We start from the raw sequence: 12,194 nt of genomic DNA on the forward strand, positions 1-12,194 counted from the left end.
AAAAGTAGAAAGACTAATTGAGTGTAAAGCTCGAAGAGTATTTTCCGAGTACAGAATTGGCAGCACCATATAGCGCTGTTAATAAATAGATATAGATATCATAAGAAACAAGGAAATTTCGAAGACTTCAGCTTTATCTTCCTTGAACCAAGGTAACTGAGAATAAGCTTCAATGGCTTGGAAACAATAATAACAAAGAACAGGGAATTCACATGGAATCTTTCATATTGCTATAGGAGTCATAGAACATAACTCCGCATTATTAAGTACTAAAAATCTTCCAAAAGCATGTCACCAGGCCATAATCTCACAGCTACCAAGTCTTTACAACATTCTAATGAGTTATACCTTTCCAACATTAATGACAACTGCACAGGACTAGGAGCCAGCAGAGGATGTTGTTTCAGCCTCCTTTTTGTTCTTGGCTTGTTCGAACTTGTCGATAGCAACCTGCAGCTCATCTGTGCCCCCAACAGCTCTCATGGTGTAGTAGTAAACCCCAAGAACAAAGCCTGACAACCCACCTGCAACAATCAGGTTCTTGGTCTTTGGTGCAAGGCTGCCGAATCTGGTCATTAGGGAATGTAGCTGCAAAGAATGCAAGACCAAGAAAAGAACACAATGAAGCATTAATGTTTCATAATCAACAATACAGGTATCTATATTATAGGATCATTAGAGTGTTGAGGTGAGAAATAGAGAAGTTTGTTCTCCAAACATACTAATGTCTTGCATTTTTCTGGAGCAAGGTTTTGTCATGTATGGTTAGTTCTATTTTCTCCGTTCCCATCATTTTGCTTCCTAGAAGCAATAGTTATTTATGCAATCGAATAATTTCTAAAGAGACAAAAAAAAAAGGAAAGGAAAGAACTATTGCCGTCTTGTTTCCTATCTCCGTCACTATCGTTGCTTCTACCTTGATGTGACTGGAGAGACAAGGGAATGGAGTATGCAGAAGAGGGAAGAAACAAGAGGCAGTCCACCACATGAACATAAACTCCCACTATGCCTACCTCTACTCAGGCAGGTCCTCCACCAACATAAACTCCCACTATGCCATCCTCTACTCAGGCAGGTCCTCCACCCTTCTCTCTTCGCATGTGAGGCTATTTTCTCATGCAAAAAATTGACCCATCATCAACATGGGTCTCACCACATCACAGTGCCTCTCCTCCATTGAGTCTCTCCATTCCATGCTTGCAATCTGGTTTTTTCCCTCTCTAGTGTAGTATAAAAACAGTGGGAAAAAAAAAAGTCAAAACAGCAAAAAAAATGAAAACAAAAAAGTCAAGGTATATATATCTCTTCTTCTCACAAGGACTTTAATTTCCCCTAGTCCTATACAAAGTGGACATATCGATCGGTAGCTCTTCTTCCTCCAATGTCTCCACTTCTTCGTTCCTCTTCCTTTGTTACCTCATCTTCTTTCTTCTTTTTCCTGCTTTCTCTTTCAGTATCCTCCTCTTTCTTCACTTGTCCCCTTCTTCCTTTCCTTTCCATTCCACCTCCCCCCCTCCCCCCCTCCCCACCCCCCCCCCCCCCCCCCCCCCCCCCGTTCATTCCTCTTCTCCTCGTTCTCTTTCCTCTTTGAGTCTTCACTATCATGCGCATCGGCATTGGTTGGTACATATGCGTTTGGCTAAGGATTGGTACACATGGTCGATACTAGATGACAATTCATGCTGTAGATATCACCCAACTCAATCTCACATCTCTCCACAATAACAACATAAAAAAGAAAGGAACGCCAAAAGAAAAAACAAATAAAACATCCTATCATATGCCACCTTTTGTAACAATGTTGATATGGTGCAGGCAGTATTTACATACGAGGAGCAAACAACTGCAGCCTGCAGTGGGCTGATATGTCCCTACCAAAGTGTAATTTTACCTAAAGGGTGAGACCACCTGGATAGTCAGTGGTTAGCTGTTAGAAAGGTTATGGGGGCTATTAAAAGCCCCAAAGGCCCAAACATCAGACTTCACACACACACACTCTCTCTCTCTCACTCCCTCACTTACTTTTTCTCTTTAATCTTTCTAAGAATTCACTTAATTCCCTCTTAACCCCCTTCGATCGATTTATTTAATTTCCAGTCCTACAAGGATTATTCTGAACCAATGCTCAATCAGATCTCTGCAGCAGAGAACTTATGTTATCCTTTACTAGGTACCAGGTGGTGCAAATATTTATGATTTGTCAACATACTGTATCAGGTGGCACAAATATCTGTGATTTTTTTCCTTTATTATGTGTCCACAGATTCCTTTTTATTGTCACAAAAGAAAGCAACACTTTCCTTTTCTGGATCTCAATTACCATGCTAGAATAAAAACTTCAATCACTTGCACAGAAATGTTGAGTCTTTCAGATCCAAATATAAGAGCATCAACCAAATGCTAGTTTATACCACACCTTCTTGACTGCCTTAAATCACCCTTCCACAAACAGACACTTCGATATGCATTGGTTCATATTGACAGTATCAAGTTGACGTTGCCCAGATATGTCTTAGTTTATATTTAATATTGGAATTGTCCTCTGAGGAAAACTGAAGAAATTTCACCAAAATAAAATAATTTTTTGTCCACTTCTCTTTACATCACATCTGTGAAAAGTACCTAACAATTATCAAACATATACTGACACAAACTTCACTTGACGATCAAATTTCCAACTCAATTCAGGAAGATACAGGTTATAGTAGACGAACCAACAACCACCACAAAAACCTAAAAGAGTTATGGTAAGACATTTGAAGATTCTATAGTAAAGTGGCATACAAAAGAGGGTGCCAAAAATGATAACCTTCTTCATTATCAATAATTATATTCAGTAAGTCCATTTCACAAATCATAGACAACCAAAATAACCCATTGATTTCCATGTCTCTATAAGCACCCTCCAAAATGGGCTAGAAGCTGAAATACCAGAGCTCCTAGAATCAACAGGCAGATGCAATAATCTAAACCACCACAAGCGTCTCGAGGCAACTAAAATCCCCCACTCCGCTCCCTGTCTAAAGGGAAAATCGAAACTACTCGAAAGCCAACCAAAAAAGCTGGCAAGAAGAGAATAACATTACCGATCAGACTAATAGTTGTGAGGATCAAGATTAGGTTAGCATCACTAAACAAGAAAAAAAAAACCCTAGAATCATGAAGAAAATAGAAACCTAATTCTAAGAATCCCCAGAGAATTGAAGGAAAATTTTTGGGCATATTGACGAAAGAGGGAAGAAAACAGGAGAGAAGAGGCAAGCTTGAAAAAGAAGAGATCGAGCCACTGATGATAAACGTATCGATATTGGGAAATGAAATCAACAGGCGATTAAATCACCTCAAACTCCTACGCCACTCGTTGCCTAGAAGAAACATCAAAACTACTTTTTGTTGGTAAGGAGAGAATAACATTATACATCAAAACAACAGTAGTGAAGATCAAGAAAACCTCACAAGGTGAAAAGAAAGACATCGTGGAAAACTAAAACCCTAATTCTAGCAACCAACAAAGGGATTGACGGAAAACTTTAGGCCGATTGAGGATCAGAAGCATCGGTTCTGTGCCACACAAAGACAAAAAGGAGAAAATAGGAGAAGAGAGGCAAACCTGCAGAAGAAGAGATCAGATTACTATGCGTCTCGAGAATGTTTATTGTGGGGAGAACGGCGACATCACAGTGAACTCGTTGACAAAGATCTCGAACGCAGGGCCGTAAAATCCGACCAACACCAAATCAAGTTTCGAGAAATTGGTTTCGGATTACCTCATCACAAGATTGGTATTGAGATAAGATGATTTAGCGAAGGAATAGAAAATTAAGCCCTAGTGTTTGGTAATATGTATTGAAAGCTTACGAACGAAAGAGGATTCCACAAATTTACTTGCAGCTTTTATATGAGACACACAACCATCTATATTTACTGGGTGGCTATTGTCATAGTGAACAGCTTCGTTGAAATATCGAGTGTTTAATGTGTGAAGAGTCTGTTCGAATCGTCAAGCATTAATGTTAGGTTTGTGTGTCGATCATGCATCTTAGATTAGGTATACGACTCGACGTTGAGTTGACATTAGTGTTCTAAGGCGTGATGTTTTTACGATATGATTTAGTGATGTAAAACAACCATCCTCTGATCGAAACTCGATCGCATCGTAGGGTTAAGATGCTTTGTGACCAAATTCGATTGTTAATTTGATCGCGTCTGTAGAATACGATACTTCATGTCTCAAAGTTCAATTATATTATTAGAAAATAATATTTTATAGTTTAATTCAATCGTCTTCTTGAAGTAGGATATTTCATGATTTAGTTCGATCATATTCTTATAGTACGATACTTTATGATTCAATTTGGTAATATCATTGGTTTTATTGTTTTCCTCTATGATTGTAATAAATTTTGCTAGAAATGATTTACCCTAATTAAATACCAAATCTAATTAATTTGATTTTTGACTCTTTGGTAGCTTTTTCGTGTGCTCAATCTTGAATGTTGAATCATCTTTTGTCATATGGTTTGTTTACTTAAATTAGTAGGAAGATAAGAAGATATGGTGTGAAGGTCAAGTAAGTAGTGTTTGCCTGGAGAAGGGAACTTGGCTAATTGTTACTTTGCATGCTAGTAAATAATTTGAACTCTTGCTTTCCATCCATATTTTTTAGACCCTTAAGTTCTAATATGCCTTTCTCGCTCTCGTCGACGAGGTCCAAATCATCTCTTAAGGAGCTCACTACTTCAATCATTCGATGCTCGATCCCCATGCCCTCTCTCACTCTTAATCAGCCTCAATTTATCAATGATACTGATGTCTCACTTATCTCCTCTTTCTCATTTAAATTTATATTTTTCTGTCTTACCCGCCTCCTCTTCCTCCTTCAATATCGATGTAGATGTAGAGCGATGTAAGAGGAGGTAGAGTAATGCGATGCCGACGTAGATGCCTCACCTCTTGGCTCTTCTTCTCCCAACATCGATGCATATGCTTCATCGCTTTGCCTATTTTTCCTTCTCATCGTCGATGTTTGGATCGATATTGAAAAGTTGCCCATTATATTATTGTCACCGACCACCATAACAAAAGTCACCCATGATGTTATTGTCCATAACCACCATTAAAATTATCTTTTTATCCATCATTTTCATGTTATTCATGTATTTGTTATCACGTGCTATAATTTTCATCGATAAAATCAATTATATCAAGATAAATGAGGTTAAATACTTTACTTTCATAACCTTAAGGATTTCAATATAAGCTTTTTTAAGTTTAAAGATAGAAATATTAAAAAATACTAATTATATGAGGTAATATGTAATTAATCCCTTGAGTTTCAATATGCTTTCCTCTTGCTCTCTTCAGAGTCGAAATCCTCTCTTAAGGAGGTCATAGCTTGATTCTCATGCCCCATCTATCTCAATCAACCATAGTTCATCTTCTTTGGATAAGGTTGAGGTTGTCATGACAGGAAATATTGCTCCTTCGGGGGGCAGTTTCCTCAAAGCATCACAAAGCATGATGTGTTCTTTGAACATAGAGTAGAAAGTTCAACTCAAATATTTGAGCCAACTAAGAGCTTGTTTCTTCGTTCTAATTGAGTTCAAGCTTATAGTTACTTGAAGCTAGTGATTAGCCCTCACACTCATGCTTCCACATGCATACTATAAGATCATCAACTTATTTCTTTTCAATCCAAGATGGATGTAAGCTCCACAAAGCATTAAACTAACTAACTAAAGCCTTATTAAATTTTATTACCATCATAATCCCTAGTTTTAGCCCCAAACATCAAATATATATATATATATATATATATATATATATATATTAAAAAATTATAGTTTTGAGAAATTTTTGTAAAACACTCGTTCTTTCATTAAAAAACTATTTTACCTCTACCACCATCACATCGGCCATCACCTTCCCTCCCGTCTTCGACGACATGGCTAGTCTTATCCCTAGCATGATGACATCATGAGGACGTTGTGACTTCCTTTCCTAATCATCGTGTCTATAATGATCAAAGAGGACAAAGGAGAACTGATGAGAACTGCCTCAACTCTTGGCTGCCTAAGTCTCTATGCGTAAGTCCTCTCACCCGCCACTCACCCTTAGCCACCTCTACCTCATACCCTCGCCCTTGCCTCCTTACACCATCGCCTTAGTCTCTTCTCCCCTCTTCCTTTATCATCATCACTATCTTTGTTTGCACACCTCACCCTTGTTGTCTTCACCTATGCCCCCCTTGCTAAAAACAATAGAGATGACAAGTAAAAGGTAGCGAGCCTATGTAAAAAGAATGTCTATGATAAAGACAAAGACGATTAGGGGTAGGGGAGCCACGTAGAGAGGTGTAGGCGTAAAATCATGTTTTATAGGAGATGAGATGGTAGAATTTTTTAAAATTAGAGAATATATATATATATATATATATATATATATATATATATATATATATATATATATATATATATATATATATATATATATATATATATATATATATAGTTGATAAACCCATAGTTGGCCTATGATGGGCCGATTAAAATTGGGCTGGGCCGTCAAACCTCTAAACACAGTAGACGGATTTTAAACAGATTTAAATCCGGAACTGAAATGTTTTCAGTCCCGTCAGCCTCCCTCTTACGCTCGACCTCTTTCTCACCCTCTTTTACGCAGCGTTACCAGGCGGAAGCGGGCACCCAGCAGGCGGCGAACAGCAGCTGACGGCCGGAGCCAGGTAGCCTGTTCCTGTTCCCCCTCATCCTTCTCTTCCTCCTTCCACGCCAATTGCTGCTGCTGCTCTCCTTCTTCTTCCCCATGGCGACAGATCTGCTGGAATCGGCCTGAATCGATCCCTGCGGGTTTTCTACCGATCCCGGCTGAATTTGGCCCTTATTCCACACCGGGATGCATATCGTGCTGTATCGACGTGGATAATTGGGGGCGACGTGCCGAGTCCAGGCACCATAGCCTGCCATCGATGATTAGGTCAGATACCGTGTCTTGGGGTACATCAGAATCGACATCCATAGTACTCAGGCCCGTTATCTCCCTGTTTCATCCAAAATACGACCATTTATCGTACCAAAGCTTCAGAAGCTTCCCATTACCAAGTTTAAATCCAAATGGCTTCCATGCGCTGTGTTAGATTTAATTTCTATCTCTAAGCTTCATTTGGTGTAGCCAATTAGCCTATAGTGATTAAGATTCATAGAATGATGATCACTATTAATATCAATTAGTCCTTAAACTACCTTCAGTTCCGGACTCTCACACCTTTTTCCATAACACAAGATTTTTTTGTTGGAAGTACCAAGCTAGAGATAGTTTTTTAAACTAATGTACTTGTTTTTCTTTTATGACTTTTTGTTAAATTTTTTCTTCAATGATGTTGGTGGAATTTTAGTATTTGGAAATGTTGGGTTTTACAACTTGATTTATTTCTTATGTCAAATATTTTTTTGTCTTGTTTATCTTTCTGAGAAGGCATTTTGTTACAATATTGCAGGTAACTTACTGTTGGAGGAGATGGACGATGAGTTTGCTATGGCCAGTGCATTAGATGAGAAAACAGACAACGATGATGCTTGTGGCGGGGATGCCAAAACAAACATAGTGGATGATAGAACTCCTACTGTCGGAATGAAATTCAAGTCCTATGAGGAAGCTTTGGAGTTTTATAGAGAGTATGCTCGGCTCGTGGGGTTTAGTGCACGTCTGAAGAGGACGAATTATAATAAGTTTGGCCAATACCAATCTGTGGAATTTATTTGTTCTAGGGGGGGCAAGGGACGGGCAGATGATCCTAGCTACTTGTGTAGGCCTACGGCTAAAACAAACTGTCAGGCCACAATCCTGTTGAAGTTGCGGGCTGATGGATTATTACATATAAAGAAAGCTATTCTAGATCACAACCATCCTATGGATCCATCAAAGATTGAATTGAAGAAGCGCAGAAAAAAGATGTCTTATGCATTGCCAAAGCATGATGAAAACAATGGGAAGATTATGATACGAAGACTGAAGAGGTTTCAGTCGCCCGTGCTCAAACTAGTTGAGGACATACCTTTTGGTGAAAAGAACATCAGAACCTTGGATGAAAGAGGGCATTTGATGCTTCATGATGGCAATGCTGAAGCTATTTATCAGTTCTTTACACATATGCAAATGAAAAATGCAAACTTCTTTTATTCAATGGATTTGGACGAGGAAGGCCGCCTGAGGAATGTATTCTGGGCTGATGCTATATCAAGGGCCACATTCAAACATTTTGGGGATGTTGTTCTACTTGATACAACCTACCTAACAGGTGACTTTGATATACCTCTTTCACTGTTTGTTGGAGTTAACAATCATGGCCAGTTGGTTCTGCTTGGCTGCGGCTTGCTATCAGATGAGACTGCTGAGACCTACTTTTGGTTATTTAAGACATGGTTAGCATGCATGTCAAGACAACCCCCAAATTCTCTGATAACTGACGAATGTGAGGCCATCAAGGATGCATTGACGAAGGTGTTCCCAGGTGTTCGTCATCGTCTATGTCTTTGGCAAATAATGAAGAGGATCTCACTGCGCTTTATAGAACATGAAAATTGCAATTCAATCAGGAAGGCACTGGAGAAGATAGTCTTTGACTCGTATGAAACTGATGTGTTTGAAAAGGATTGGAAAAACATGATTGAAGCATATGGACTAGAAGCTAATGAATGGCTCAATTGGTTATATGAGAATAGACATTCTTGGGTTCCTGTTTATTTGAAAGACACATTTTGGGCAGGATTGTCTTGTAGTGATCGAGGCACATGCTTGAGTTCTTTTTTTGATGGATTTATATATCCTGAAACTTCCTTAAAGCAATTTTTGAGTGTTTATGAGGTTGCTTTACAGAATAAGTATGAGAAGGAAGCGCAAGCTGAACTTGAGTCTTTTAACAAAATCCCAAATTTGGTCTCTAAATTTTATATGGAAAAACAACTTGTTGAGCTTTACACTTATAACAAGTTCAAAGAGTTCCAAGATGAGCTAAAGGCCACAATGTATTGTAATGTTTCCTTGGTCAAAGAGGAAGCACAAATTTCAACTTATGACATTAAGGAGTCTCTTCTATTGGAAGATGGTAACCCCACAGAGTATAGAGATTTCAGAGTTCTTTACAGTTCAAATGAACTTGAGGTCCAGTGTTGTTGTGGTTCTTTCCAATTTAGAGGCATTTTGTGTAGGCATGCTTTATCTGTGCTTAAGTTACAGCAGGTGTATGAGATTCCATCTCGATACGTAATTGATCGCTGGAGAAAGGACATTAAACTATTGAATACAATATCTTATCCCACTGATGAGATGGTTGCAAACAATCGACTGGAGCGCTATGACAATTTAGTAATGAGTTGCCTTCAACTTGTAGAAGTTGGAATGATGTCCAGTGACAGATACCATCTTGCTCTCAAGATGATTGGAGAGGTTGAGAAATTTTTATCAAATGATAAAAATTCTGGAAATGCAAACTTTATGATTCTTCCTTCTGATTCAAGGACACCTGAGAATGCTGAAAATGTTGTGCAACACCTGGTCACATCTGCAGGTCATAAAATCCAAAATTCACCCCAAATTAAACGGAGAGGTCGGCCACCCAAGAAAAAGGTAGTCTGACATATACTTCACACTTTATTTAAACAGGAAAATGATATATGAGTTGACTCAAATTCCTTATTTATGAAGTACTACGTTTCCTGTAAACCATTTCTGATTCTAGTATCCACATTCCACAGGATGATCAAGGAACATTACTGTCCCGAAATCATAGTGGGATCAATCTAGTCATTCCTTCTGCTTCAAATGCAGGGATAGATATTGATGCTCAGGAAAGCTTGACGCCAATGGTACTTAAAATGCCAATATCTTTTTAAAAGACTTCTATGTTAACAGTAAGAGACATTTTTTTGAGGGTGAGCCTTAGCAGTACCATAAGTTGCTTCTTCGTAACTAAGATGTCATGGTTCGAGTCATGGAAACAGCCTCTATCGCTTACAGTCATAAGGCCTCATAATCTGACTCTCCATTGATCCTGCATTAGCAAGGATCTTTGTGCATTGGGAAGCCTTTTTAGTGATCAACATTTCTTTACTTCTGTATATATTCGTTGTCTGTTGGCCAATGAGGTCGTTCAGCTTCCTTTGGTCATAAAATTGAGAATATAATGCAGGGTGAAATTAGCCCGAGTGATTTCTCGCTTGGTTGCCATTATGGACCACAAGTGAACCACTCACATCAAACTAACAATCAATCAAGGATGTCTTTGGGCAGCATGTTCCAGGTTTGTCTATCTGTGTTTTTACCATATCCAAGCTTCTAATTACAATTTCAATTCCACATGGTATTGATAAATAAAATAATCACTTTAATTTGCTTGTCAATAGTGAATAATGCATTGATTTCAATGACTTCTCTTTTTTAAGTTTTGTATATCCCTCACATGTCTCATTCGGTACTTCTTGCTTTATAGGGCCAGTTTGACCAACAAGCTGTTGGAACACAACCAAGGATGCAATGGATCTATCAGCAAATGCTACAGGTGTTCATTCATCCGCCTTCCTTCCATTTTGATGGCTTTAGTATTAGATATTTCATAATGAACTCTCTATTCAAAGGCTGTTTGAAATACAATGGGTAGTCCATATTTGGTTAATGTGATTGACATGCAGGAGACTCCGTCGCCAAATGCACCAAATGGATGGACTGGGTAGAAAGGGCACCAGCCACAAAAGACAAGCTGATGCTCTGTAAATTCTGCATGACCTGAGGAGCTGTGCAAAGTACTACTTATTATCTGATGTGTTTATTTCATGATACTTGAACTGACTACTCAAATTTTTAATCGCCTATATGGTTCTTATTGCAGCTTTTCTATCAGAAGTTGGTTCAGATGCTGGAATCATCTATCCAAGCATCTGACATGTTGATAGGATGGTTGTTTTTGGAAAGGTGGTGGAAAGCATCTTATTATATCCATGCTGACATTTATGGATACAAAGAATGTTCACAAGGTGAATTATCTTCCACCAAAATATTGGAATTTGGTATTATCGGCTGGGTACCCACATCATCTGTCTTCTTCAGCTTTCCTACCTTCTAAGCTGACGATCATGTGGTATAAATGGATGCTTTGTTTCATCATCCAAACAAAACTCGAGGAAATGCAGTAGAGGATTTTTCTTTTGAACTCTCGTGTTCTTTGTCTCATTGTAGCTAGTAAGTTTCGAAAGGTGTGTAAATATGTTTACCCAACTCCTCCGATGATCTCGTGTGTTCCTACTGTAATTGCCACAAAGTTCCTACTGTAATTGCCACAAACCTGCACATGGTGTCTTGCAGGTAGATATAAGTGATGGTAACAAGTCAAAGATTATCTTCTTGGAATAACAAGCAATCTTTTTCCCGGAGAACAATGGTCTCGATTATATATGTCAAGACAGAAAAAAATCCTTGTCAAGATTTAGATTGGTTTAGTCTTTCAAGTTGCGTACATTCTCATTTTTATTGATGACATTACCCATGAGTTGTGGTATTGCATGTTGTACAAGTAACTGAGGCAATAGTTTCTTTTGTAGATCTTGAAAACTACAAAAGAAGACGTCCCAAAAGTGTTTATAGAGGGAATCTCTGTTGTGAGAGTATGTTTTGGTAAATTTACTTTCATGTTGGAATCTCTCTCATTTTACTTGTGTACTGTTTGATCAGGATATTAGTAACTGTCTTATTAATTTGATTGATTAGAATTACCAATTTAGTCCGATATTAAAGTTAGAGTTAATTTTAAATAGAAGTTTGTATTCTACATCCATATGTAAATATAAACTTGAATTAATGTGCTTGTAGTTAATCTTCCTCAAATGACTATTGCTAAGCCATTAAAGTGGAGACATTGAAACCTTAGTTAATACTAATGAATGAAAGTGAGGGCACTATTAATAATTTATATTTTATGATTTTAAATTCAAATTTGTTATTCTTAAATATGGATAGGTTTGCTAGATTTCATGAATAAACCTTAATTAATAAGTTTATTGAGCCAATGTGAGTGATATATCTACAAAATATAAGTGAAAAATATCATACTATATGGTACCGATGTTTCGAGGTTGGTTCAGTACGGTATGGTATCGACGTACCGAGCGGTACATCAGGACGTATCG

General features: G+C 38.1%; 1 protein-coding gene and 1 long non-coding RNA gene across 4 annotated transcripts; one reads left to right on the forward strand and one right to left on the reverse strand.

Annotated features, from left to right (window-relative positions):
• Window positions 1-207: 207 nt before the first annotated feature.
• Window positions 208-3,961, reverse strand: LOC135598417 (uncharacterized). The gene is made up of 2 exons (XR_010481556.1): window positions 3,611-3,961; window positions 208-588 (listed from the first exon to the last, which is right to left on the reverse strand). It is a non-coding gene; the product is annotated as an uncharacterized LOC135598417 (long non-coding RNA).
• Window positions 3,962-6,635: 2,674 nt separating this feature from the next.
• On the forward strand, window positions 6,636-11,497 carry LOC103986863 (protein FAR1-RELATED SEQUENCE 6). Of its 3 annotated transcripts, none has more exons than XM_009405002.3 (7): window positions 6,636-6,742; window positions 7,514-9,642; window positions 9,771-9,881; window positions 10,205-10,315; window positions 10,505-10,573; window positions 10,704-10,814; window positions 10,901-11,497. In XM_009405002.3, exons 2-6 carry the CDS (start codon window positions 7,534-7,536, stop codon window positions 10,743-10,745), a joined length of 2,442 nt encoding a protein of 813 aa, XP_009403277.2. In that variant the 5' UTR covers window positions 6,636-6,742; window positions 7,514-7,533; the 3' UTR covers window positions 10,746-10,814; window positions 10,901-11,497. The 3 variants fall into 3 exon arrangements, with proteins under 3 accessions (XP_009403277.2, XP_018686162.2, XP_009403259.2); XM_009404984.3 differs by having other exon boundaries at window positions 6,652-6,993; XM_018830617.2 differs by lacking the exons at window positions 10,505-10,573; window positions 10,704-10,814; window positions 10,901-11,497 and having other exon boundaries at window positions 9,771-9,947.
• Window positions 11,498-12,194: the final 697 nt, after the last annotated feature.

The sequence above is a fragment of the Musa acuminata genome, chromosome BXJ2-1 (assembly GCF_036884655.1).
Source record: "Musa acuminata AAA Group cultivar baxijiao chromosome BXJ2-1, Cavendish_Baxijiao_AAA, whole genome shotgun sequence".
Lineage (NCBI taxonomy): Eukaryota > Viridiplantae > Streptophyta > Magnoliopsida > Zingiberales > Musaceae > Musa > Musa acuminata.